Source organism: Eumetopias jubatus, unplaced genomic scaffold (assembly GCF_037043125.1).
Source record: "Eumetopias jubatus isolate StellerSeaLion01/CBP00866 unplaced genomic scaffold, mEumJub1_p1.0 scaffold_13, whole genome shotgun sequence".
Classification (NCBI taxonomy): Eukaryota; Metazoa; Chordata; class Mammalia; order Carnivora; family Otariidae; genus Eumetopias; species Eumetopias jubatus.
This window is the reverse complement of record NW_028274819.1, coordinates 4,446,446-4,473,998: the sequence shown is the minus strand read 5'-3', so window position 1 is coordinate 4,473,998 and position 27,553 is coordinate 4,446,446. Positions and strand designations below refer to the sequence as shown.

General features: G+C 53.7%; 2 protein-coding genes across 3 annotated transcripts in view; one reads left to right on the top strand and one right to left on the bottom strand.

Annotated features, from left to right (window-relative positions):
* Window positions 1–4,803: 4,803 nt before the first annotated feature.
* MRPL21 (mitochondrial ribosomal protein L21) lies at window positions 4,804–17,289 on the bottom strand. Its single transcript, XM_028118020.1, has 7 exons — window positions 17,172–17,289; window positions 14,406–14,463; window positions 11,794–11,879; window positions 10,397–10,560; window positions 7,782–7,834; window positions 7,037–7,140; window positions 4,804–4,918 (listed from the first exon to the last, which is right to left on the bottom strand). Exons 1-7 carry the CDS (start codon window positions 17,269–17,271, stop codon window positions 4,854–4,856), a joined length of 630 nt encoding a protein of 209 aa, XP_027973821.1. The 5' UTR covers window positions 17,272–17,289; the 3' UTR covers window positions 4,804–4,853.
* A 57-nt stretch (window positions 17,290–17,346) lies between these two features.
* The window catches only part of IGHMBP2 (immunoglobulin mu DNA binding protein 2), a 55,832-nt gene continuing 45,625 nt past the window's right edge, over window positions 17,347–27,553 (top strand). For both annotated transcript variants that reach the window (XM_028118016.2, XM_028118015.1), the window contains exons 1-6: window positions 17,347–17,494; window positions 19,728–19,897; window positions 22,695–22,878; window positions 23,103–23,200; window positions 25,616–25,779; window positions 27,065–27,265. In XM_028118016.2, coding sequence (XP_027973817.1) covers window positions 17,409–17,494; window positions 19,728–19,897; window positions 22,695–22,878; window positions 23,103–23,200; window positions 25,616–25,779; window positions 27,065–27,265 — 903 coding nt within the window. In that variant the 5' untranslated portion in view covers window positions 17,347–17,408. The remainder of the gene's footprint in view (window positions 17,495–19,727; window positions 19,898–22,694; window positions 22,879–23,102; window positions 23,201–25,615; window positions 25,780–27,064; window positions 27,266–27,553) is intronic.

Here is a 27,553-nt window from a genome sequence, read left to right as displayed (position 1 = left end):
TAGGATCCCGGGAGAACTTTTCTGGAAGGCCAGACACTGGGCACCCCTTGCGCACCCACAATTAGCCACCGCCGTGACAGTGACAATGCTCCCCCTGCACAGGTGCTGGTGCGAGGCCAGGCGGGCGCCGCGCCTGTCCCCTGCCACAGGCAGGAAACCGAGGAGCCTCATGAGCTCGCTCGGGGCTCGGAGGCCGACTTCTCTGGCCGACAGACTCTCTGCTTTGAACGAGTCAGGAACCCCCCTCAAAAAGACAGTTATCATATGATCTCATATGCGGAATTTGAGAAACAAAACAGAGGATCCTAGGGGAAAAGAGGAAAAAATAAAACAAGATGAAACCGGGAGGGGGACAAACCGTAAGAGACTCTTAATCACAGAAAACGAACTGAGGGTCGCTGGAGGGGCGGGGGGTGGGGGGCTGGGGCAGCTGGGCATGAGGGAGGGCACGTGATGTCATGAGCGCTGGGTGTTATAGAAGACTGATGAATCGCTGACCTCTACCTCTGAAACCAGTAATACATTATATGTTAATTAAAAATAAAACAAAAGAAAATGATCCTTGATGACGTGCCTCAGAGATCCCTCAGAGATCATTCCCGGAGACAATCAGATAGGCTCTGCCGGCCCTGAAGTTTGGTTAGGAGCCCGGGGGGCAGGGCAAGACCCCCACCTCGCCATTCTGTCCCCGCACACGGAGCCTCGAACCCCTGGGCGGGCGGAGCAGGGGGCGCCGTGTCTCCTGGCCACCTTCCGCAGGAACGAAGAGAGAAGAAACCCAGAGGCGTCTTTAGGGGACATTAGGCGTCCCCGGCTAATGCGTCTCCAGTCCCTGCAGTGTCACGGCACAGGAAGTGGGTCAAAGGGCAGGTGGGGCAGCTATCTCCTAGAGCCATGTGGCTGTGCCCCGCCTCTGAGGAAGTGGCCCTCAGCCCCAGGAGACGGAGGCCCCGGGGTGTGGCGATGCCGGGAGGAAAGGTCAGCCTGGCAGCCACACTTCCTGGGGGCTCCCGGGAGCCACGTGCAAACGGAGGGAGCAGCCCTCCATCGCTGAGTCCCACCTGTGCAATTTACATATTTAATGCTTCTAGAGCTTTGTCTGACCGTGGTTCTGGTAGACACGGGATTCGATCTCTTCCACAAAACCCCCAGGTCATCAGCCTTGCTAGTGAGCCAAACAGAATTTCATTCTCGTCCTGGGGCTGGCCGTCCAGCGAGGGAGGGAGGCCAGCCAGAAACCTGGGATAAATAAATACGCATGTGCTGACCCCCGGAAGAAGGCAGGGAGCAGCCAGTGACCTGGGGAAGGGTCCTCCTGACATGGGATGGCCCGGCAGCCCCATCCGAGGGGGTGACTCATATCCATAGCAGCCAGGCAGGCGGGTTAGTGATGGAGGGGACTCCTAGCCCTGTGCCTAACCCCTGGGCTGGGCTGTCTCCCACTGTCCATTCCATACTCTCCTTACAATGCCTAACACCCCACCCCCTGCGCTCTCGGGACCTGCTGGGATCAGCCGGGAGGTCTCGAGGTGGCCTTGAGAGGGTGAGCGAGCTCTGCAGGCCAGGGGAGCACCCTGGGGCGCCAGGTCGAGGGGCAGTGCTCAGAGAGGGCCAGGCCAAGGTGGGTGCCGCTGTGCGGGGGGGCTGGGTTAACAGGGGGTGAGGCAGGCAGGCGCTTGGAGGCCCTGGGTGAAGCCCACGCTATTACTGGGGCAGCGAGGTGTCCCTATGGAAAAGAGAACAGAAAGCCGGCCTGGGTGAGATGGGAGGCAGCGGGATGTGGACAAAGCAGGGGTGCAGGCCAGAGCGTCCTGCCAACCCTGGGCCGTGCGTCCGCCGTCTGCTGCCAGAACGGCACAGCTGTGTCAGGAAGAACCTGGGAGCCGACGTTCATACTCTGCAAAAATACAGATGTGGGCCATTTCTCTTTTTTAAGTCAAGTGATGTCATTAACCTAATCCAGGTTTCCCCCCCCTTTTTTTTATTGTGGTATAATGTACCTCACATAGAATTTACTATCTTAACCATTTTTGGGGGGAGAGAGAGAGAGAAAGAGAGGAGGTGGGGAAAGGGAGAGAGAGACTCTCAAGCAGACTCTGTGCTGAGCATGAAGCCCGACAGGGGACACGACCCCACAACCCTGAGTTCGTGACCTAAGCCGAAACCAAGAGTCGGCCACTCAACTGACTGAGCCACCCGGGCACCCCTCATCCTAACCATTTTTAAGTGACAACCCAGTGGCATTAATGATATTCCCAATGTTGTGCAACCATCACCCCCATCTACACGCAGACTCTTCCATGACCTCAAACATTAAGCAATAGCTACCTCTTCCCCAGTGCTTGCCTCCCCTGGGAACCTTTCTCCTGCTTTCCCTGTGGATTTGCAAATTCCAGGTATTTCACACAAGTGCAATCACACAATACATGTCCTTTTGTAACCGACTTCTTTCACTCAGGGTCGCGTGCTCAAGGTTCATCCAGGCGGAGGCCGCTCAGGGCTTCATCGTATTCGAGGCTGAACAACATCCCACTGAACGAAGGGCCACCTACGTTTCTCCATCCACCTGCTGACATTGAGTTCTTTCTACATTTTGGCTACTGTGAAAAAGCCTAGTCCAGGTTTCTTTTTTAAAGACTTTACTTATTTGAGGGGCGCCTGGGTGTCTCAGATGGTTAAGCGTCTGCCTTCGGCTCAGGTCATGATCCCGGGGTCCTGGGATCGAGCCCCGCATCGGGCTCCTGGCTTGGTGGGGAGCCTGCTTCTCCCTCTCCCTCTGCCTCTCTCCCTGCTCGTGCTCTCTCTATCTCTGTCTCAAATGAATAAATAAAATCTTTAATAAAACAAAGAATTTGAAAAAAAAATAAAGACTATTTGAGAGAGTGTGTGCATGCAAGAGAGAGAGAGAGAGAGAGAGAGTGAGCACAGGAATCGGGGGAAGAGAGGATGAGGAATAAGCAGACTCCCCTCTGAGCGTGGAGCCCAACATGGGGCTCCAATCCACGACCCTGAGATCATGACCTGAGCCCAAATCAAGAATCTGGATGCCTAACTGAGCCACCCAGGTGCCCCAAGCCTAGTCCAGTTTTTAAAAGCAGTAAATGTTCACGAGCTCAACAGCCCTATTAATGCCCTGAAGGCACATCACCCAGTTCCCCAGAGCAGAGGTTCTGCCTCTTTCTTTCTTTTTTTTTTTTAAGATTTTATTTATTTATTTGACAGAGAGAGACACAGCGAGAGAGGGAACACAAGCAGGGGGAGTGGGAGAGGGAGAAGCCGGCTTCCCGCGGAGCAGGGAGCCCGATGCGGGGCTCGATCCCAGGACCCTGGGACCATGACCTGAGCCGAAGGCAGACGCTTAACGACGGAGCCACCCAGGCGCCCCAGAGGTTCTGCCTCTTTCTGGGTAAATACGCACGGTGAATACTGCCCCAGCTCTTCCCATCACCCGGAGTCCTCACGGCAGTCCCCACTAGGGAAGCGGGTACTGGGATCTCCCGCATTTGACAGGGGAGGCAGTCGAGGCCTGGGGTGCACCGGTCCGGGGTTCACACCCACGTCTGTGGCTCCAGAACCACCTCATGCCCCAGAGCTGTACTGCTGGCCTGAGCAGGCTTTCCAGAACCTACTGGATGTTTCCAGCATATGGATCTGCCAAAGGCAGAGAACGTGGAAGGTGACTCCTGTCAGCATGAGGGATGTCCACAGAAGTTCGCGGCGTGGCCTTAGGGGAGAGCGCTCCACATTCGGGGGCTGGGTCCCACCACCCCTCACACCCCCGCGTCACAGCCCACTTGGGTGTCCTCATCCTGCGGGACTGTGCCCCCTGCCGTCCACGGAGGGCACTGCAGGGGGAGCGTCTCCAGGGGCCGCCAGCTCTCCGGTCTTCATGTCCACAAAGCAGGGCCGACCCCGCGACCCCCCAACGGGACTCTCCAAGGCCTCCTGCAGAAGAAAGCACGCACTACGGTTCCACGGGTTTTACTGTGCGGCTCGCAAGCCCTGACTATTCTCTGGGAGGAAGGCCCTACCTCTGGGAATGACACAGCTCGGAGGGCCTTGCCGTCCAGAGAGCCCCTCGTCCCCAACCCGCTCGCCCGTTCCCTGACCTCAGGGCTCAGCACCTGTTGTCCCTCCTTGCCTGACTGACCCCACACAGGTCTGGGCAGCCCCAAAGCCTCCCAGGACAGGTGGCTGCTTTTAGGACCCATTCCACAACGCCTCTGCTGTCCCTTCACACCCAGTTCCCCGAATGGCACGCAGCACCGGCTCTCCGCCCCCCGCCGCCCGCCGCCCGTCCTTCCCTGTCCTGCCTGTGCTGCCCGTGGTCGCAGCACCAGCCCCTGCACCGCGACCCTCCTTCCCTGCTGGACCAAGAGCAAGAGTAAGGACCCTGGGCCCAGACTAGTTTGAAGCCCAGCTCCTTAAAAGAGCAAATCACTAGCAACAGGTACACTCAGGAGGTGGGCTTCGCTCAGGCTTTGTCCACCTTGCCAGAAGCAGAACCCAGGTTGTGTCTCCCTCGGCTAGCTGCCGGGTCCCGGCCGCGCCCCCACACCATGCCCTTGGGCCCTGCCGCCTTCGGTGGGGTGGAGGGCAGCCAAGAACACAACCTTGTCTCCTAAACAAGCCTCGAGTCTGTAGCTTGGGAGGGCCGGGCTTGTCATTCTTCCCAAATTCCAGGCTCCTCTGGCTCAGGGAGGCTGTTGCTTACAAAACTAAGCTCACAGACACGGTGCTCAAGTTAGAACAATCTGTCACAGGAACGCAAAGCTTTTTATATCAGAACTCAGAAACATGGCCTCCAGAAAACAGGAGTTTATTTTTATATTCTGTAAACATGAGCTTCACAATCAGCACAAACGTGGAGCAATCTCGATGGTGTTTACTCGGAGGACAGTCTGTGGGTTCACAATAACTGGAAGAGAGAGAACAGAGTCACAGCTTGGCCACGTCTGATGCTGTTTGTGGGCTACGGTGAGACCCTGTCGCCGGACCACCTGCTCTTTCCACAGGGAGTTGGCCCGGCACCAGCCTTCCCCAGGTGGAGGGCCCTGCCGGCCCCGTGCCATGAGGGCTTCACGGGGGGCGCTGCCTGCCTCCCCCTCGCGCTCCGTGCGCTCCGTCGGAAGCAGCAGCAGCTGTAACTCCCGGAGGCTGGAGGTCAGGAGCAGCCTGGCCTGGCCCTTCTTCCCCCCGTGTGCCGTGAGACCCGTGGGCTGCTTGGGGGTGGACAGCCCCGAACGGTCGAACCTGAGGCTGCCTGGAGGCGGCCCAGGGTGGCAGAGAGGCTCCTGCAGACCTGACCTGAAGGAAAGGAAGCCTACTGTGTCGGAGTATTTTAGTAACTCCGTGCCATCGGCAGTTCAGGCCAGCAGTTACGGTGGCGACCAGGGGCTGTGAGTGCTACATGTTTCCCAAGACAGGATGCCTCAGCCTGCGGGTCCCAGCCTTGAGGGGCCCCCACAAGGTGATTTCCAGGGGAGGCTCCTGCAGGGATGGTCCTGTTCCTGCTCGTGGATTACCTGGGCAGAGGTGGGGGCCGAGGATTGGAACAAAGAAGGGTAACATGTAGGAGACAAGAGCGGAGAGAGCGCAGGCCAGGCCTGGGCTGGGCGCCCCCCCAGGGTGGAAGGGCAGAAAGTGGGCAGTGATAGCTGCTGGGGGCCTCCTGTGACCCCATGTGCCCCGAGGCCCTCCGTCCTGGATGTGCGGAGCCTGCCCCTGCCCCAGGAGGCTGGTCAGGGAAACCCGGGGCTCCTGCCCTTACCCAGGAAATGCCCTCACCTTCCCGACCCCTCGCACCACACACTTCCGTGACACCCCTGCAGCGGGCACCAAAATGCCACCGAATGAAGCTTCTTTTCCTCTTCCTGCTAACTGGCTGCTGAGCCCACCCCAGGGCCCCTCTGCTCCCTCACGCACGGGTCATGAGCCCCCCCCACGGGGGCACCCACGGTTGAGGCCTCTGCTGTGAAGTGACCCCTCAGACTCACTGCTGCTCCTGCAGCTCCACTCCGGGTCTCCTGAGACCGCGCCAGGGCCACCCCCGCCCCACGCGACTCAGGTGGTCGGCTGCCCCTGGTCCACGCCCGTCTTGCCTCCAGAACCACGTCATGCAGCTCCTTCTCTGGTCCACGCAGGCTTTGTTTCTTCAGCTCTCTGACTCCTGACCCCACCTCCACACCTTCCCACCTGCAAACCGACCCCCTCCGGGTCCCCAGCAGACGCCTGGACTTCCTGCCCAGCAGTGAGGCCATCAGATGGACGCTCACTTCATCACCAAGCCACACTGCTGCCCGGTCCTTCGCCCTGACCGAGCTGGAAGGAGGGCCCTCCTGTCTGAGGCATCCCATCGCCGGTGCACCGAAGCCCACGCTCCTCACCCCACCCTCCCCCCCAGGCACCCCTGGCTCCCCCTTTGACATTTCATATTGATTTTTGGCCTTCTCTATCAACCAACAGCCCCCCGCCCCTCCAGCCTCCCTGCTCCCCTGGAAACTCTGCAGACGGGCTCCCTCTCCTCCCCTTCCCATGTTCCATCACACACACGTGTGTAAATACGTGTGGGCGGATATATGTACCCAGAGGCACAAGGTCAGGTGTTGCTCGGGCCCCACTAGAATCGAAGATTCGTTCCCGTTCCCGTATAGAGGGCCAGTTCACTTAGCGCGTGCTGCTGGGCGACGTTCTGCTGAGAGGACCCCACCACGTCCCTTTCTTTGTCCAGTCTTTGTGCAGGACATGAGAGCCGCCTCTGGTGTCCCCGTCCGTGTCTCACGGGGCATGCTGTGCCGGGTTGCAGTGAAGGCGAATGTTTGCCTCGCCGCAGTGACCGGCTGAGCCGCAGTCTGGCGGCAGCACCTGAGGCTCCCAGGGCCCTCTCCCTCCACACCTTTGGCCTGGTTAAGAGTGACCTCCAGACCGGAGCAGAGTTCTCTCCCAGGTGTCCGTGGCCCCTGCACCCCAGCAGCCGCAGGACCAGCAGACGAAGCAGGGCGGGGACACTGCGCCTGCCACACTTTCTCTAACTTACCTTTTTTCCTCTTGTAGTTTTTCCTTTTCTGAAATTTCATATTGATTTTTGGCCATGATTCTGTCTTTTCAATGACTGTGGCTTCTACCCGAACAAGATCTTTTCTAGAAGGGAAAAAGATAATCAATGACATACCTTCTTATTTTTCAATCTTACTAATGCTTTATGTAAGAATTTCCAAAGTTTTGCTTTCTTTTTTGCTGATTATAAAAGTAGTATGTCCTCCCTACAGATATTTTGAAAACCGCCAAGAAGCATGATCAAGAACCGTGTAGAAGGAAGGGGAGAAGGCTGGGGGGACGGGGATCAAGGGGTGTGAACTTCTATCATGAAGTGACTTTGCCCAGGGAGTCCGGTCGGTAAGACTGTAATCACTTGGGGAGGTGACAGAGGGTAACTCGGCCTCTGGAGGTCTGCACTTGGTAAGGTACAGAGAATGGATGCGATAGTGTACGTGAATTGTATTTTAATAATAATAAAAAAGAACAGCACAGGGGAACCTGGCTGTCTCAGTTGGAAGAGCACACAACTCTTGATCTTCGGGTTGTGAGTTCAAGCCCCACGTGGGGGGTAGCATTTACTTAAAAACAGAACAAAAGAACAGGGTAGTCTGTCAACAAATCTTACAAGCCTCCACTGTAATAATTAGTAACAGAACACTGGTTTGGCCCAGGTGTCCTCTGCCTGGCCTCCCATGCAGCCCGCGTGGGTCCTAGACAAAGCCCGGCGTGAGCGAGCGCGTTACCCAAGGAGCGGCTTGCCAAGTAACGTGAAGTCGTCAGCTCCAACCAGCAGGACCTGCGAATGGAACAGACGCGTTACCAACAAGTGACGGGACAGTCAGCGGCGCAGACTCTGGAGCATGAGGAAGGCACCGGCCACCTTCCTAGCCGTTTCTGGGGTTCGAACCGGTGGGGATGCAGGCCGGCCCCGGGCTACTGTGCCGCAGCTCCTGGGGTTCCTCCTGTGCGGGCCCAACGGCAGAGCCAGGACCACTGTCCCTGAGCACTTGGTGCGGTGATGGCGCATCCAGAGAACAGTGTCAACCGTCCTGTCAAACAACGGTGGCTTTTTTTTTTAAACTTTTTATTGAAGGTTGTAACATATACAGGGAAAAATCACACTGTAGTGTCTTTCAAGGCAGTTCATAACTGCTAATCCCGCTAAGATACAGGTTTAAGTGTGTTTTTTATATATTTTTTAAAGATTTATTTATTCGAGAGAGCGAGAATGAGAGAGACAGCACATGAGAGGGGGGAGGGTCAGAGGGAGAAGCAGGCTCCTCGCTGAGCAGGGAGCCCGATGTGCGACTCAATCCCGGGACTCCAGGATCATGACCTGAGCCGAAGGCAGTCACTTAACCAACTGAGCCACCCAGGCGCCCACAAGTGTGCTTTTTTTTAAAGACTAGGAAATTCCATGTGGACGTTCCAGAAACCGTCCTCAGCGTGGCCAGGCGTGGCCAAGTGTGGCCTCAAATGAAGACATCTTTGCACTGCGAGGGCAGTGGTATTTTTCGTAGATGTTGAAGACCATCTTAAGTTTTACTGATAAGAAAAATACCTGATCAGGGCCACCTGGGTGGCTCAGTCAGTTAAGCGTCTGCCTTTGGCTCAGGTCGTGATCCCAGGGTCCTGGGATCGAGCCCCGCCATCAGGCTCCCTGCTCAGTGGGGAGTCTGCTTCACCCTCTCCCTCTGACCCTCCCCCCTCTCATGCTCGCTCTCTCAAATAAATAAATCTTAAAAAAAAAAATACCCGATTGTATAAAACTTACATATTTAAAGACAAAGTGTATTTTATAACAACACCGATGGACTCTGTTTGACGATGACAAATAATCAAAATGCTATCTTACAGTTACTTTCAGGTTGACGCGTTCTCTGCTACTGAATTTCCTAAGTGAGGAAAACCGATCTGCATTAGGTTGTGCTTTCTATAATGTTCTCGTTAACGTGAAATGTTTCAAAACAATGTCTTTTTAGGGGGCGCCCGCCGGCTCAGTTGGTAGAACGCAAACGCATGACTCTTGATCTTGGGGTTGTGAGTTCAGGCCCCACGCTGGGTATAAGGATTACTAAAAAAAGCAAATAAACTTAAAAAAAAAGTCTTTTTAGAAATCTTCTCAGATAGACTCCTAAAGTCTCCTACTTATCTTAAGACATTATGGAGTAAACGTGCCCTTGCTCAGGGGCTCACGACAGAGCCCCCGTGTCATCAAGAAGCGAGCACGGCTGGCTGCTGATGGCTATACGGTCGATTAGCTCAGCTCTGAGCTTAGACCAAAGGCTGTGAGACTACGTCTTAGAAACAGAGTTTGGGGCGCCTGGGTGGCTCAGTTGGTTAAGCGACTGCCTTCGGCTCAGGTCATGAGCCTGGAGTCCTGGGATTGAGTCCCGCATCGGGCTCCCTGCTCAGCAGGGAGTCTGCTTCTCCCTCTGACCCTCCCCCCTCTCGTGTGCTCTCTCTCATTCTCGCTCTCTCAAATAAATAATCTTTAAAAAAAACAAAAAAAAACCAAACAGAGTTTCATGCTCCCCTTGGTGTAAATACACAAAAACTGCCGCACAAAGGAGGGAGTACAGAAAACTATCATAGAAAACTTACATGTATATAAACATATATTTTAGGATTTGTTTATTTGAGAGAAAGAGAGAGAGAGAGAGAGAAAGAGCGCTCAAGCGAGTGCATGAAGGGAGAGGGAGAGTCCCAAGCAGACCCTGCGTCAAGCGTGGAGCCCGAGGCGGGGCTCGATGCCACGACCCTGAGACCATGACCTGAGCCGAAACCAAGAGTTGGACGCTCAACTGACTGTGCCACCCAGGCGTCCCTGAAAACTTAGATTTTATACACTTTTATAAATAGAATAAGAAAAAAACAAAGAAGGCCGCCCACAACAGCCAACAGAATCGTAAGTGATGGGTAGACATGCGAGGCCAAATACGTAGCCGAGCAGTGCAGAATGGCGGGTAAGCACATCGGTCAGGGAGACGCCTCTAAGACCAGCCTCTGAAAGCAGCCAGCAAAGCCAAGGCCGAGCAGCACTCCCGCTGAAACCTTCTCTCCGTAAATATGCGGAAAGCCCTCCGTCTGTAACCAGGATGTTCATTCCTTCCTATGGGAGAACGTTCCTGAGATGGGAGAACACTCAGCACACATAAGCAGCTCCGAGGAAGTCTCCTGGGGGAGGGGGGCAGCCAGCGGGGCCGCCACACCCGGAGGGGACGCCCATGCTCCCCGACCCTCGGCTCTGCTTGCCTTCGCCCACTGACCCAAGAAAGCCTCCCCAGGGATGAACCCGGGGGCAGGAAGGCACGTTTGGTGACTGAGCCCCCAGGTACACAGGCATGGCCGGTCTCACCTTCTCCAGCCGTACCCTCTCTCCGCACGCAATGTCTAACTCGTTGTCAATTAAAATCAGGTCCTCAGAGGTCACCTTCCACTGGTGGCTGGCGAAGTGCACCACAGCGAAGAGTCGGCCGTATCGGCCTTTGGCGATCATTTCGTTCACCTTCCCCACGACTTCTGTGGGGCAGAAAACAGGACAGGCAGCGGGCCAGTCAGCCGCTCACACTGGGCATGGCAGCCGCGCCGCCCCTCACGGCCCAGGCCCGCAGCGACAGTGATACGAGGCCATGTGCGCCCTGCTCTCCCTCAGCAGGGCAGGAAGCTCCAGCGGCAGCAGGGACATCAGGCGATGTGACAGATGGCACCACTGGTGAGGTCACCCACTGAAGGCCGCACCCCTCCCCACGGCCAGCGCTTGGCCTGCCATTCCTAGGAGCATGGGCTCGTCTGCGTGGGGGGCTTCTAGAGACACGCATCCTCCCAGACCTCATGGAATGCCCCATGGCCACCCGTGATTCTCTGGCCTGAGCACTCCGCGTGCCTGGCTCCATCTCTCTGACTCTGGGGTGGAAAGACCTTCACCCTGTGGGAGTCCCGGTCTTTATTAAGAAAAAGCCAGAGGACTGGCAAAGCGAGAGGAGAGGACTTTCTGCAAACCAGGAAAAGCTAGAATTACACCCCCTGGTGCTAGATTTACTTGCAAGCCTCTGGGCTTGCACACAGCTCTGGGCTGCCACGGCCTCACCTCAGCTCATGGTCTCCTCTATCCTGCCCCGTTCACTGTCTGCTAAGCATCTACGAGCCCTGACCCACCCAGCCCGGCCTGGGGCTGGGGGCTTGGAGAGGAACACACAGTTCCTGCCTCGGAAGCAGAGTCAGGCTGGAGCCGCGGCTGGAGAAGGGGCAGAACACCGTTGATCTTGCGCCGCATCTCAAACAGTACTTTAAAACTGGAAGATGCCCCATGCTGACCTGCATCTCCTGCCTTGTGAGGGAACTAGGATCCCACACTCGCTCATGGCAACGGTGGCCGGCCACACTGTCCCTCCTTGTGTCCCGACACCCCGACAATTTCTGCGACTCCCGGGACAGCACCGGCACCCCCGGCTCTTCTGACTGTGGGGAAGTCTTCCCCTGCCCCCACGTTCCTACCAACACCAGGGAGACAGGGATGGACCAAGGGCCCCTCCCTCGCTTACACCGCCTGCCTTGACCACGGTGGGTGCTTGGGAGCATTTGCGAAATGAACGAGGGTTTAAATTTTTGCATCAAGTGGCAAAAATGAGCCTGAGTGTTCACACCGCGCTGGGTCTCAGGGCACGTGGAAACATGAGATCCTGTTCTGTGGCCAGGGGACCATCTCGGTGAAGGGAGGAGGGACCACCACCCTCCAGTTTCTGCCTCTGTTACCTGCATGGTGTCTGGTCTCCTCAGCGGGGTCTGGCAGGACAGCTTCTGGCCAAGGTGGTGAACTCAGCGATGTTTTAGGAACGTATCTGTAAAACACAATTTATATGTGTGTGGCACACCCGTGGGAAGACAGTTCAGAGTCTGTAGGAAATGGCTGTGCTCAGGCTGGGGGGCTGTCACTGCCCTGCCGATGCGTGAGTCTTGGGTACAGACCTGCCCCCTGGTGGGACCAAGGACGGGCTCCTGCGCAGCCTCTCAGGTGGGCCGCGTAGTTCAAGAAACACCCACTAATCACTCAATAATCAAAACAGGAATTCCAACCATTTTATTCCAGAAGAGCCCCTCCTGGGAATAACTACTTGCAGAGAAGACTGGCCCTTCTTAGCGTCCTTGGGGCACACGGGCTCTCAGAGGTATGAGCTGCAGTGCTGCCCCCCCTCTCTCCTCCACCCAAGGGCAAGTTCTCTGCCTCCAGCCGGGCTCTCGCGCCTCACCCTGGCATTCCAGGGCTCTGCGAGCAGGGCTCCCACGACAGGAACACTTCCCCTGCTCTGCCCCAAGCCGGTCTGCCCCGACCTCTAACTCCTACCAGGTAGGTGCCTGCTCGGCCTTCATGCCCAGACAGGAGCCAGGCCCGGATCTGAACCCCACCTCTGTCACCAGAGTAACATGACCTTGGCAAGCATCTCACAACTCTGCGCTCCCATTTCTTTCATGGAGCAAACGAGAATAAAAAAAGCACCTGCCTCCAGGGTCGCGCAGGGTCAGGAGGGACGGTGTGCCCAGAAGGACCGGGCAGTGTGGGGGCGCACTCAGCGGCCATGGCACGGCCGTCACTGCCTGTCTTGTGTTGCAGCCAGGCGTCTGTCCCGCCCCCTGCTCAGCCTGGAGCAGATGAGCCGACTGTGCAGGGAGGGGAGCCCATGGGCGACAGGAGATGGCAGGGTCTTTCCCACTTCCTGATCTCATTTGGCCTCGAATTCCTGAAGTCTACAAAGAGGGGAGAGCTCAGGAGAGCCTGTATCGAATTCAATTATTCAGAACCGTTTTAAAGCTTTTGTTGCTGTTTGCCGCCACACGGGGAACCTTTCCTGACCTCAGTCTTTCTGCAGCAGAGCTCCAGCGAGGAAAAAAGCCTGCTCACCGGGGAAGAGCCGCTGCTTCTGCAGCTGGCCCCAGGCCCCTGTGCTGCTACCGGCAGCCAGCAGGTGCTCAACACGGGCGTGTACAACAAATGCTCTCCGCACTGGGGTTCGGGGCACTGCGGTGTCAACTGGCCAAGAAAATGAAACTGTACTCGTTCGCTGTGCTCCTCTCAGAGCACCTGGAAACACGCTCCCACTCTGTGGCCAGGCAGTGGCCTCTGATGGACAAGGAGGAGCGGGGTCTGACGTAGGAGCTCTGGCCTCCTCGCCAGGCCTGGCTGTCCTCTGCTGCCGACCGCGAAACAACAGATGCCGCAAACCCGGCACTCCACAGGCCTTCGGCTCAGGTCACGATCCTGGGGTCCTGGGATCGAGCCCCGCCGTCGGGCTCCCTGCTCAGCAGGGAGCCTGCTTCTCCCTCTCCCGCTCCCCCTGCTTGTGTTCCCTCTCTCATTGTGTCTCTCTCCGTCAAATAAATAACATCTTAAAAAAAAAAAAAGAGAGAGAAAGAATAAACCAAAGTAACTGACGTTCCCCCTTAGGATCTCTCTCTATAACCTGATTCTGTTTTTCGACTCCTCTTTTGAGAAACATAAAAGCCCCCTGAATCTCCCCACTTCTGAGTCTGCGATGCAGGAGCAGCCAATACTCTTGACAACTCCCTGTATGCCAGGCGCTGTCCTAAGCTCTTTAAATGTAGAAATTTACTGAATGTACACAGAACTCCACTGAGAGAGATCCTAACACCACTTCCATCTTGCAGAAGAGGAAACAAAGCTCAGGGACCCTGGGCTGCAAGGGGCGGGGCCAGGATAGGACCCAGGAGCTTCCTAATTCTTCACTGTCACCCTCTATTGCTCCTGGATATTCCTCCCAGCGGGTGTGATTTTGTCCAATTTACTTTCTGTAGTTTACATTAAAGGTTTTTTTCCCCTGGGGTGGCTCAGTCGGTTAAGTGTCTAACTCCTGATGTCGTGAGTGAGCCCCGCATTCAGACTCTGCGCGCAGTGAGGAGTCTGGCTTGAGATTCTCCTCTCTTTCTCGTCTCCGCCTTAAATAAATAAATAAAGTCTTTAAAAAAAAGGTTTTTTTTTTTTGTCGTAAGTGTATTTTAATACTAAACAAACTCTTCCAAGTGATACTTATTTTTTTCTTCCAAATGATATTTAAGTTCTTCCTAAAAATTCTGATCCAACCTTCCTGTGAGTCCATCTTCCCACTTAGAAGTCTCTAATTAGGAGCCACAAGCTTTCCTTAACAAAATCAGCTGCATAAGGCCTAGAAGCACATTTATCTTTGGACGCTTGATGTTCCATCTATGTTTATGTCAAGGGTTTTAAAAAACTACTATCAAAAGGTTAAGAGAAAATTTAGATGTTCTCGAAAACCCACGCATATGCCAGTTTGACTTTATAAAGACAGTCCTACAAATGACGAGTCACCCAAACCCACGTTTTGATATATTACCCTTGTGGAACTGAAGTGCTCTGCGAACCGAACCTTCGGGAAGCGGACCCCAGGGAAGCTGAGGGAACAAGAAACAGCGATCGTTACCGGTAAGAAATGCCACCGCTCTTCAGAAAGCGAAATACACTAGTACTACTGCTGGTGCCCGAGTCAGAGCCCCAGATCACAACGCACCTGCGGGAAAACCAAGGTCAACAAAGCTAGAACAACATCGCTTACAGTTATTGCTCGTGTGTGTCAAGATGTGTTCTCATGCCATCAAAAAGGGCCTAAAACCAGAACCGCTCACCCACCGACCCGATCCTTGACCGCCAAGTGCCCAATGGGTTCAGATGCTGTTCTGTGCTTTTCAGACGGCCCGCGGAGCCCACCTCCTCAACAGAGCTGGTTTCTGTGACCAATGGCATGTGGTAGAGGGAAGGGCACAGCACTTCTCAGATTAAGTTATAAAAGACTGGAGGCCTTCTGCCCACGGCCCACCTGGTGAGCTTGGAAACAGAAAGCCCAGCCCCAGCTGACAAGAGTGCCAGAATCACCCAGCTAGGCTGCTCCTGTAAATGCTGTGCATGACAAACGCTGGTCATCTTTAGCTGCTAAGCTCTGGGGTAACTTGTTATGCAGCAGTAGATGACTAATACACCAAGGGACAAAGGCAATCACGGTCTACCAAGTGAAGGGCCCAGTAATCAAATGCAGAGCTTAGGAGCAAAAAGCAGAGGACAGCAACTCAGTAACTGTCAAGGGTTTATTTATTCATTTATCTCCGAAGATGTCTTGTTCCTGAAGTTTCATTTGTGGGGCTCCTGGCTGGCTCAGTTGGTAGAGCATGCGGCCCTTGATCTCGGGGTTGTGAATTTGAGTCCCACGTTGGGCGTGGAGTCTACTAAATTAAAAAAAAGCTTCCTCTGTATCTATTTTTTTGAGAGTTTTTGTTATGAATGGATGTTGAATTCTGTCAACTACTTCTTGCATCTACTGATGGATGTTTTTTTTATATTGAGCTACAATTGACAGTCCATAAAATTCACCCTTTTATAGGTACCTCTTAGCAGGTGTTCCCAATTATTGCTGTCTTGGGCTGGTTTGTCCTCCACTACCTCGCTGTGCCTGGGGTTTAGACCTTCGGCCTTATCTCTTCTTTCTCTATTATCATTCCTCTGCCCACTGCATCTAGTGGAATGAATTTAAATAACCCGTCTACACTGGTGACTCCCAGGTTTACACCTGCAGCCTGGATTTGATCATCCACTTGTCTATTTGCTATTGCAAATCTAACAGGCATCTCAAAACCTACGGAGGTTCCAGTCCCCCCCCCCCCCATGCCTGCTTCTCCTCCCCATCTCACACAATGCTACCTCCATTAAAAGCAGGGATTATTTATGTTTATTATTGATGTATTCCACCCCTCCCCCATCAGTTCGTGATGCAAAAAAGGTGCTCAATAAATGGTGGGTGAATGAATGAAGTCCACTCTGCTGAGTCAGCACATGAAGCCCTGGTTGAAATACGCCCTGACGGGGGACTCAGCACTTCTCTTGGGAGCCACCCCATTGTTAAAGGCTCAGCTGGAAAGTTTCTGCACCTGATCTGCTTCCTTGTAACTCTCAGCTATGGTCTTGACTTAGCCCTGAACCCCAGAAAGAACAAATGTACTCCCTCCTCTCCCATGGGGTCATCCTTTAGGTCTCTGAGGACTGTGGTGTGTCTACCATCCTGTTTTCCTCTCTCACTCTTCAAGGTCCCACCCGCTTATCATTTTGGTCGCCTTCTCTGTATTCCATGTTATCTGTGTTTCTTAAGGTGGGAGACTGGAATTGAATACAGCATTCCAGAGGTGGTTTTATGTCGGTAGAACGGAGTAATTTTCAGTGCTTTTGTTAAAACGTCCCTCCGTACTTAAATCCAAGTTTTACTAATGGAAAACGTCAAGCACACGAAAGTAAAGAGGACAGAACCGTGAGACCAGAGCCCTTGAGCAGCTGTTCCCGGACTCAACAGTTAACAACTCACTTGATTCACACTGCCTCTGGCCCAACTTTGCAATTATTTTTAAGTAAATCACAGATACATTGTTTAATCAGTAAAGATGTCAGTACACGTCTATGAACAATAAATATTCTTAGAAAACGCACATAACGGGAGCACTATTATCCCATCTCAAAGAGGGAACGATTCTTTAATACCGCCAAAGATACAATTAGACTTAATTTTAAAACATACCTAAACACTCCCACACACAAATAACACACTCCAATCATTTCAAGCAAAAATACAGTGTTTCCGGCGAACATAACTTTTTTGAACCTCATAAAAATACGGCTGCTGCTTTTACTGAATGGGTTAAGATTTGGTAAGGACGTTCACCACTACTTTCCAGAGGAGGACAGCGGAGGTTCTAAAGAGTGGCTCGAAGCCTGGGAGCAATGGTACAGCACGGGCTTGGGAGCCGTCCCGAGCTGTCTGAATCGCTCTCGACCCACCTCCCTGCCGTGTGACCTTGGGCAAGTTCCCTAAGTTGTCTGAACCGAGCCTCAGTTTGCTCCCCAGACAACACAGGCACTGTAGGGAGTTGAAGAGCTGATGTCTGTAGCGAAGCCGCTAACTAAAGGAACCAGGATCCGAACCCGGGTTTCCCCGACTGCAAAGCGAGTACTACATGCACCGCACCGAAAAAAAGCGGTCAACACCGAAGGCACCGAGGCAGACACGGACCCGCACGCCCCGTTCGCCCCGCTCCCTCTTCTCACCCCGCCACCCGGGTCTCACCCGCTCCGGGCCCGGACACTCTCAGGCAGCTGCGGCTGCACGCGGACACCAGCCCCCCGAAGGCGACCGTCACGATCCGGGTCGTCACGGGCGCCGCCATCTTCCCGCAGCTTCGGCCGGAAGCGGAAACGGCCTCGGCGCGAACCTTGTGCGTCGACGCACAGGGTCCGGCCCGGGAACTCCGGCTGTCGCGGCAGCCGGAGCTCGGCGGCCCTGGGCCCGGGCCCGGCGTTGGCCATGGCCTCGGCGACTGTGGAGAGCTTCGTGACCAGGCAGTTGGACCTGCTGGAGCTCGAGAGAGACGCGGAGGTCGAGGAGCGCAGGTACGGCGTCGGTCGGCAGTTCCCCAGCCCCGCTGGCCTCGGGCAGAGATTTGCCCTCCTGCCCCCCCCCCGAGTCCCGCCAGCGGCGCTGGGGGGCTCGGCCGCCGCTGGGGATGGGATTCTCTCGCCTCCCGGGCGGCCCGTGCCGGTTTGGGGTCCTTAAGAAGCCTTTTCTTTTCGGCCTGGAGCCCCCCACTCCCAAACATGCAGCCCTAGGTCCTGCCTCTTCCCTCAGCGCGTCCTCAGCCCTTTCCCTTCTTCGGTGCGGGGCCGGTGGGAGGGCTCGAGGATGCGGCCTCCTGGGCTGGCGCGGGGTTGGGGGTGGGCCTGGGCGGGGGTAGGGGTGGGGGAAGGCTTGGGCCTGGGCAGGGGACCTGGGCAGAGGGGTGGGCCTGGGCAAGGGACCTGGGCAGAGGTGGGCCTGGGCCTGGGCAACAGTGGACCTGGGCGGGGGCAGAGAGGTGGGCAGGGGATCTGGGCAGGGGGGTGGGCCTGGGCAAGAGACTTGGGCAGGGCCTGGGCAGGGGACCGGGGCAGGGGCCTGGGCCTGGGCACGGGGTGGGCCTGGGTCCGTGTAAATGGTGCCTTCCAGCTGGGTGCGCTCACGCTGTGTGTCCGCGCGTGCGCGAGCGCGGGCTCTCAGAAAGGGCCGAGCAAGTGTGGAGGAAGACCAGCTGCCCCTGGGAGGTGCGAGGCTAAGGCGGGCTTCAGGGACAGGTGGTACCAAGCTCAAAAATGAGTGAGGTGGGTGGAGGAGCCTTCCTGTATGAGGCGTGGGGAGATGGGCACTAGAGAGAGCCCTGCTTGCTGCCTGGACGTGAATACTCATTTAGCTGAAACAGTAACAGCGAACGCGTGCAGAGTACTGTAAATGCTCTTTCGGTATGTTCGTTCCTTTAACCCTCAGTGTTCTTCTGATTTTGTGCCTGAGGAGGCTGTGACACTGAGCAGTTCAGTAACTTGGCCGAGGTGACACAGGTGGAGTCGGGTTGGAGGCTAGGCAGTCTGATTCACTGCACTGCAAACGCGGATGGGTTTGTGTGCGAGGCTTTTGATTTGAAGATTAAGAGCTTTTGCGGTTGTATCGACCTGGGTAGAACCCCAGCTCCATGTATGGCTGTGGGACTTTGCACGTTACATTTCTGATCTTTAGCTACGTCGCCTGTGAAGTAGGATTATTCCCACCTCACAGGTTTGCGGTGAGCACGAGATGGTCTGCTGTCAGGTGCTCAACTCAGTACCCAGAGGAGAGTGAGCACCCACGGAGAGGTAGGCAGTGCTCAGATTGAGAAGGGCCTTGTGGGTGAGCTTGTGTTGTATTCTGTGCGTGGAGGATGGCTCTCTGAGCGTTAAGTGCGGGGGGGTGGGGGTGGGTGTTAACCTTAAAAATAAAACTGCCAGTTATTTTACTAGCAAGATGGGTTTATTCATAATGGCAGAGAATTGAAATTCCGGCCAAGGAAGCTGTGGCACAAACTCTAGGTTAGAGCAACAAATGACGGAGAGGACCTTTATTTTACGGAGAAGGAGGGTGTGGGAGGGATTGTTTTGAATGGAAGTCCATTACAGAAAGGCAGGAGTTCAGGGTGATGACCATTGCTCACTGGATGAGTTGGAGGGGTGGTGGATTTCTTGTAGGGTATGCAATGTGCATCTTTCCCTGTTGCTTGATTGAGGATTCTGTCCTGTCAGGGTCTGTAACTGACAGGGGATGGTGCAGCTCCCCCTTCTGGCCTCCCCACTCCACTTTAGTGAGGTTTTCCTTTATTAAGTTTCGAAGGGGAGTGGATAGGGTGGATTTTGTGGGTGCTCCTGCTTGCGACTGGTCAGGGCAAGCCCCGAGGTCAGGCAGTTAGGAGGCAGGAAGCTCTGTCTGGTCCAGACGATGAGGGGTGTGGCTTGAACCAGGGTTATGGTGGTGAGGACGAGAGGCAGAGTGGATTCATGCGGGTACAGATGGCGGGCGGTTGGTGGGGGCACCGATGGACTTAGTGACCCCGGGGAACCAGGCGCAGAGTGTGAGTAGAGCAGGTAAAGAGACCAGCTCTACCTGCAGGAGGGGTGGGGGAGGAGCAGGATGCCAGGGCAGATGTGGAACCCTTTTGGGTTTTATTTAGTGCCCGTGCACAGATCTTTGTCTGCTTTTCTCTCCCTTTTACTTTCGTCCTGTATGGGTGGAAGTAAAAGTTGGTAAAGCGTAAATATTGAACACTCAGTGTTGGGTGTCTTCCAGGTCTTGGCAGGAAAACATCTCTCCGAAAGAACTGCAGAGCCGAGGCGTGTGTTTGCTGAAGCTGCAGGTGTCCAGCCAGCGGACCGGGCTGTATGGGCGGCTGCTGGTCACCTTTGAGCCCAGGAGATATGCATCTGCCGCGGTGCTTCCCAGCAACAGCTTTACTTCAGGTCTGTGCGTTTGTGACGTAGGCATGTGTTGCATACCACTGGTCTCCAAACTGTGACTTTTACTCTCGTGGAGACCGGCTTGCACGTGGCTAGTTGGAGAATAAAGCATGGCAACGAAGAACCCTTAATTAGGAGTTCACCACTTATGTGGCTTTTTGGTAGTCTAGGTCTGTGTGTCCAGAATGGCAGCCACCAGCCACAGGTGGCTCTGGAGCTCTTGACCTGTGGGCAGAACACACCAGATTTTGAAGCTCGAGTACCAAAAAATTTAGACTATCTCCAGAGTCATTTTTTTTGAAATCTGATACATGTTGAAATAGTATCTGTCATGTATTGGGTTAAAAAATGTTGTCATTAAGATCAATTTACTTGTTTGTTTAAAAGAAATTTTTTTTTAAGATTTTATTTATTTGACAGAGACCATGAGCAGGGGTGAAGGGTAGAGGGAGAAGCAGGCTTCCCGCTGAGCATGGAGCCCAACACAGCCCGATCCCAGAACCCTGGGATCATGATCTGAGCCGAAGGCAGACGCTTAATCGGCTGAGCCACCCAAGCGCCCATTAATTTTTTTTTTATCACGGCTCCTAGAAAGGGTAAAACTACATGTGACTGTCCTCGTATTAGCCTTGGACCGCCGTGGTGCGGTGTGCATGGTTCTGTCTTCCCCTGGGTTCTCGTGCCCAGCACACTCGGGGTACACTCATGCCAGCCCTGCTGGAGAGAAGAGGCTGCTAAGCCACACACCGGCATGTCTGGTGTAGCCCCCAGACCTGGAGACAGCAGCATTGCTGTGCTGGACTTGCTCTAGGAAAGTCTCCACCTTGTTTTGGTGGTGATGGGTTTTTGATTTCCTATTCCGATTTCCCAAACTCTTGCCCACGGTTGTTGGGCTGGATTTGGAGACAGAGAGGATGAAGGGCCGCTGGTTGGGATCAGGTCCTACATGTTCTTGTGAAGTGAGCTAGAGCTCATCGCCGCCCGCCCTCTGTAGATGGGGGCTGGGGACGTTAGAGCGGCACCTTTCTGCTTCGCCGTTGGGGTCGAAGGTCCGTGGGGGGGGGGGTCCTAAACCCTGAAAACCAAAAGTAAAAACCTATTCCGTAGTATATTCAGTTAGCTGGCATTGTGGAGTGTGACCCCAGAGATTGATGAGGGGTTCATAAACAGGAAGTCAGGGGAAGCAGCATTTCTGTGGAAAATCTGATGTGTCGCTGCAACTGTTGATCAGATTGAGGTGAGGTTGTTACTTTTTCTTCTGCAGAGCAGTTTTAAAGCTCAGCTAAGAAATGTCAGTTCTATGCAGGGCGCTGGTGGGGAGGTCCCAGGAGGCATGGGGTCCTCTGTGCTCAGCCCCACAGCGGGCCCTCCTCACAGAACCAGACCCTGCCCCAGGAGCATTGTTGCCATCTGCTGCTTATCTCTATAAAGTTGGGGAAGGAGCCAGAGAAAAGGTTCGAGGTACAGATGAAACTCGTCGCCTGGAGGAAAACACAGCCCAGGCTAAGAGCGTGCCTGGTGCCTGGTTGACTGTGGCATATACTTTCTGACACGGAATAGAGGGAGTGTAAATACATGAGTAGCTCTGGCTTTATCTCAGAGTGGAGTCTGTTTTGGTCAGAACTGTCTTCTGTTCCAGGTGATGAAAAGCTAAGCCAGGGATGCCTGGGTGGCTTGGTCGGTTAAGCATCTGCCTTCGGTTCAGGTCATTATCTTGGGGTCCTGGGATTGAGTCCCGCATCGGGCTCCCTGCTCAGTGGGGAGCCTGCTTCTCCCTCTGCCTGTCCCTCCCCCTGCTTGTGTGCACTCTCTCTCTCTCTGACGAATAAATAAAAATCTTAAAAATTTTTTTTTTTAGAAAAGCAAGCCAAATGGGCTTGGGCAAGAAGGACTACATTGATTGTGATACTAGAAGATTGGCTTCAGGGTTCATGGGAGGTCGCTTGGAGTTAACTTCTCTCCATTTCCTGGCGTTGCCGTCTTCTGGGTTGGCTTCCTTCTCAGGCAACACCTGATAGCAGTTCTGGCCCCGACATGCCCTCAGGTTTCTGGTCAAGCTGGACAGACGGAGGGCCTTTTCCCGGGTGCCAAGCAAAAGTCTCACTGCATCTCAGGGGCAGATTTGGTCCTGTGTTCATCCCTGAACAGTCACTGTGGCCGGAGACGTGGGATGCAGCGACTGGTTCAGGCGTAGGTTGCATGCGCCTTCCCTGGTGTCAGGGTCACCTAGCAGATGAGTGAATCACCCAACAATTACCATGGGAAGTGGGGGAGATCTGTGCTGAGTGGGCAGCAAATGACCTCTCTCCCTCCTTCACTCATGTTCCCGTTCTGCCTGGAATGTTCTCCCCTAGATGTGCTGTGGCCCCCACTTTGTTCAGGGCCCGTCTTGCTTACCTGCCACCACTCAGAGGAGCCTTTGCCATACACTGTTTCTAAAATGATGCCCGTGTCCCTCTCCATCTCCTCCTGGGCTTCGTCTTTCCTTAAAACCTTTGGTGCAGACGTCTGTGTCTTGTTTTTAATCAGACCACTGCTTAGAGCAGCGCCTGGCACAGAGTGAGTAGGCACTTTAAATGTTTTATTGACTGGCATGTTTGTCTTAAACGGTTCATTGATCTCAAGTCAATTTTCATATTTAATTTAGGTGTTGGTTAAAAAACTTTTGCCGCTACTGGTTTCATTCCTAAAGAGAGCAATAGAGATAGGTTATTTGAAATATGCTGGAATTTATTATATAAAATAATTCACGGCTTAACTCTGCGCAGTGTTTGTGTAACTTGAATCTTTGTTTCTACAGGCGATATAGTGGGTCTGTGTGACGAAGGGAGTCAGCTGGCCACGGGGATCCTGACCCGGATCACGCAGAGATCGGTCACGGTGGCCTTTGACGAGTCCCATGACTTCCAGCTGAGCTTGGACCGGGAGCAGGCCTACAGACTGTTAAAACTTGCCAATGATGTCACTTACAAGCGACTGAAGAAGTAAGGGTGTGACTGGGAATCACATGTTCTTTTTCCTCAAGCACCACTCACTCACCCTGACCGCTTCTGCCGGGCAGAAGGGAGCAGTTGCATTGAGTGTGGAGTCACTGGGGGCCGCTCATGGGAGACGGCAGCTGCAGGTGGCCACGCTGGGCAGGGGTTTGGGCAGGGAGTCAATGTCTGGTTTTCACCAAACTCCTAATTCTCGTTTTCTCCCCTGGCAGGGCTCTGATCACCCTAAAGAAGTACCATTCCGGCCCCGCGTTCTCGCTCATAGAGGTCCTCTTTGGTGGATCAGCCCCCAGTCCTGCCAGTGAGATACGTAAGAACCTTTGTGTTTTCTTTTCTGATTGAAGTCACTGTGGAAACACCGAGAACAGCAGGGCCCAGGGTGTTTGAGGGAGAGTTCGAGGACGGGCAGTTAGAAGGCATCTCTTTTCACGTCTTTTATAAATTTCTTTGAGTGACTCACGTGGACTGGACTCTCGTGTACTCAGTGCAAGGAAGCAGCTCATTCTGTTGACTTTACAATGTTCTCTCGAATGTATCTTTGTTCTTTTAAGATGTAAGGATGTTCTAGCTCAGTGATTTGTGGAAAGAGGATGGCTGAGCACAGTCTGCGCTTAATAGTGTTTTTGTGTTTGTTTGAAAAGTCCTAATTTGGGATGCCTGAGTGGCTCAGTAGGTTAAGCGGCTGTCTTCAGCTCAGGTCATGATCCTAGGCTCCTGGGATCGAGTCCCACATGGGGCTCCTTGCTCAGCAGGGAACCTGCTTCTCCCTCTCCCACTCCCCTGCTTCTGTTCCCTCTCTCGCTGTCTCTCTCTCTCTCTCTCTCTCTCTCTGTCAAATAAATAAATGAAATCTTAAAAAAAGCCCCCAAAACAAAAACAACTTCCAAGTCCTAATTCTAAACACATTTGATTGTTTCTCGGCATCCTTCAAATTGAAGATCGCTTATTTCTGATGAGAAGAGTAATATAATATGTGTTAATTGTAGAATATTTGGAAATAGAGAAGCGCATTAGCAAGGGAAACAGAGCACTTGGGAACCTACCATCTGTAGTTAGCCTCCCTAGTATTTGTGTGTATTCTAGTCTTTTCCACGTAGAACACCGTGTCTTTCGCATACAGACATTACGTGTGCACACACGTGCACACACGCACCCCTTCCTTGTCTTTGCACTTTCTCTTATCCCTCTATGGTCTTGAAGAACCCATTTTGAGAGGAGCATGTTGTCTCCACAAGCAGCTGCCGTGATTTGCCAATCCTCCACAATCTGACTTTGCCACCTTCCCAGCATGGCCTCAGTGAACCTTCAGTCTCTCCTGCTACCTGGGGTGACAGGGCTTATCCTGCGCCCATGTGACGTCAGGCCTGTGCCGACCACCCAATGTTGTGTTGGCTTTAAGCACAGGGCTGCTGGGTGGTACCTCCAGGTTCTGCACGCACTCACGTTTCAGTGTTTTATTCTGCCAAATATTTATCGAGAGGCTACTATGCGGACACTGAATTAGAAATTTATTTACTGTGTTTTAGGGAGCACGGTAAATTGTGGCTAGGTGGATAGCTAAGGAAAAGGGGTACAGTGTGGAGAGTGGGGTGCGCTGGGGCTTTGGGTCAGGTGATCTGCTGCTGCTTTTCAACTTTGTGTCCGTCTGGCCAGGCCAGCTCAGGGCGCTGTGCCCCGGCGTTCTGCTCACTCACGGGTTGGGTGTCTCCACGCACAGGGACCCTGCAGAGCCGGACACGGAGCACAGAGCACAGGAGGCAGATAACTGGTCTTCATCATGGAAGATTCAGTGTTCACAAACAGGATTCCGAAATTTGCTCCTAATTCCTTTTTGTCATTTGTTTTTGTCATTTTGTGGGCACTTATAAAGGGGCAACATGATAGAAATAAATAACTTAATTTTTATTTATTTTTTGAGAGAGTGAGAGAGAATGAGTGCACGTGGAGGGGAGGGGCAGAGCGGGGGGGGAGAGAATCCTAAGCAGACTCTCTGCTGAGTGTGGAGCCCGACATGGGGCTCGTCGATCTCATGACCTTGAGATCATGACCTGAGCCAAAATCAAGAGTCGGATGCTTAACCGACTGAGCCACTTAGGCGCCCCTAGTAGAAATGAATAGATTCCAAGAAACATTTACTTCAGAAAGGTCTGTTATTGTGGAGCATGAGTTGGGAAACTTTTTATTTTATTAATTAATTAATTTTTTTTAAAGATTTTATTTATTCATTCATGATAGAGGGGGAGAGAGAGAGAGAAGCAGAGGGAGAAGCAGGCTCCCAAGGAGGAGGGAGCCTGATGCGCGACTCGATCCCAGGATACTGGGATCATGACCTGAGCCGAAGGCAGACACTTAACCATCTGAGCCACCCAGTTGCCCCAATTGGCAAACTTTTTAAATAAAGGGATGGATTGTAAATATTTTTGGCTTTGTGGGCTGATGTAGCAGCCAGAGGCAGCACGTCAGTGAATGGGCATGGCTGGTCCCAGGGAAACTGGTCTCACGAAAACAGGCAGCCGGCTGCACTGGGCCTGTGGTCCATACTCTGCCTCTTCCTGTCCTGGGAGGAACCACTGGAAGCCCAAGCAGGTTGATTCTGTGTCGGCTGGCTGGCTCCCAGGGAGGTCCCGGAGCCCCGTGGTCGGCACTTCCTTCGGTCAGTGCCCCCTGACAGGAGGAAGTACTGGGGGCACTGAGCTGGAGCCTAACACTGTTGCCTCTCCCACAGAGCCGCTGCCATTCTATAACACTTCCCTGGATGCCTCCCAGAAGGAAGCGGTCTCCTTTGCGCTGTCCCAGAAAGAGCTTGCCATCATCCATGGGCCTCCTGGCACTGGGAAGACCACCACCGTGGTTGAAATCATTCTGCAGGCTGTGAGGCAGGGCTTAAAGGTGGGCCCCGTCAACACGCATGAGCTCCCCATGCCGGGCTCGCAGGTGCTCGGCTGGGTCTTAGCCTGGTCAGGAACACTCCTGCCCGTGTGCTGTGCACAGGTGACCGATCTTCTGAGACGTGAAGTGTTGTATGTTACTGTTCGCTTACATTTTTAATGGCTGAGAAAGGGTCTTTTATCCTCATCTGTGTCAACATGAGTCACCATGGATTCTGAGCATGTGGAAAATTTTCAGAAAATCTTTGTTTCTGAATGTCAGATCACGGTAAGAATTAGAATAATAATGGTCAACATTTTACTGGGTGCTTTTTACAAAACAGTTATCCTTCTGAGCACTCTCCATACATCACTCAGGTAATCCTCACAGAAACCCTGGGTGCTGGGAGCTGCTGATACCCCCCATTTCCAGAGGACACGGAGCTAAGGGCACATGCCCCAGTCAGGAGCAGTGGGTGGCAGGGCCAGGGTTTGAACTCGGGCAGACACGCTCTCCCGGGCTCTTGCTCCGAGCCTCCCACTCCTCTGCGGGCAGAATCGCTGCTTCGAGCTGAAGGGAGATCTGTCGCTTGGTCATGAAACTGTCCAGTAGTTTCCTACAAACGAGTGACTTGGTGTAGGCATTTGAAAACTTGAGTAAGTGATGACTCACTGGCGGGAAGCAGGTCTGGGGGTTTGATTAGATGCCTTCTCTTTGCGTAAACGGCAAGAAAGAACACAGCCCTGTTCCCGCTCAGGCCCTCAGGACACGGGGAGGGATGGCCGCGGCGCCTGCTTCTGAGGCTTGTGGGGAGCTCTCCGCCGTGCTGCCCCTGCAGCTGTCACCTGCTTCTGATGGTGGGGCTTCGGATTTTTCTCTCCTGATTGAAATCACTACAGAAAATAGTTGTAGGAGTAAGATTGAGCCCATCAGAAAGATCTTCCGTTGTTCCACTTTGTCAGATGATAAAGTGATTTCACTGGTGATGAGCTGGATGCTCCAGTCCTGAATATTTCAGGGCACGCTTTAATCTTCAAGTCCTTTTTTTCCCCAGTTGCAAATTATTTAACATTTTTGGTGTTTTGGTGACTAGGAGTTCTTAAGACCCAAGCTCCTGTAGAGTCTGCGGTAATGCGTGTCCTCTAGGCTGCACCCACCCTTGCTCCAGCTATATGTTTGCGCTCTGTCATGACCACTTGTGCACACTCTGTCCTCTTTTCTTTACTCCCAGGGCTTTTCCTTTGTTTTAGTGTGAACTGAAGTGGTTAACTAAAGAAGTCACCGAATTTGAGCTTTGCTTCCCCAGGTTCTGTGCTGTGCTCCCTCTAACATCGCCGTGGATAATCTGGTAGAGCGTCTGGCTCAGTGTAAGCAGAGAATCCTGCGCCTCGGGCACCCCGCCCGCCTGCTGGAGTCCATTCAGCAGCATTCCCTCGACGCAGTGTTAGCGCGGAGTGACAACGCCCAGATTGTCGCAGACATCAGGAAGGACATCGATCAGGCCTTCGTACGTATCTCCTACCAGCGACCGCTCTGCGTGGTTTCCGACCCGCGGTCTTTCCTTGGAGTCACTTCTGTCTGTGTTCCTCTCGCTTTTCTTTGTGTCTGTCAGTTCTTTTAAGAATTTCAAGCATTGTGGAGGCTCAGTCTGTTAAGCCTCTGACTCTTGATCAGCTCAGGTTTTGATCTCAGGGTCGTGAGTTTAAGCCCCACGTTGGGCTCCACACTGGGCATGGAGCCTACTTTAAAAAAAAAAAGAATTTCAGGGGCGCCTGGGTGGCTCAGTCGGTTGAGC

Coding starts and splice junctions, on each gene's coding strand:
- MRPL21 (XM_028118020.1), bottom strand. CDS start 17,271: ATGGCGGCGCCCGTGACGACCCGGATCGTGACGGTCGCCTTCGGGGGG. Junction 14,464..17,171: donor AGTGTCCGGGCCCGGAGCGG/GTGAGACCCGGG, acceptor TTGTTCCCTCAG/CTTCCCTGGGGTCCGCTTCC. Junction 11,880..14,405: donor AGCACTTCAGTTCCACAAGG/GTAATATATCAA, acceptor TGTGTTTTACAG/ATACGTTCCTAAAACATCGC.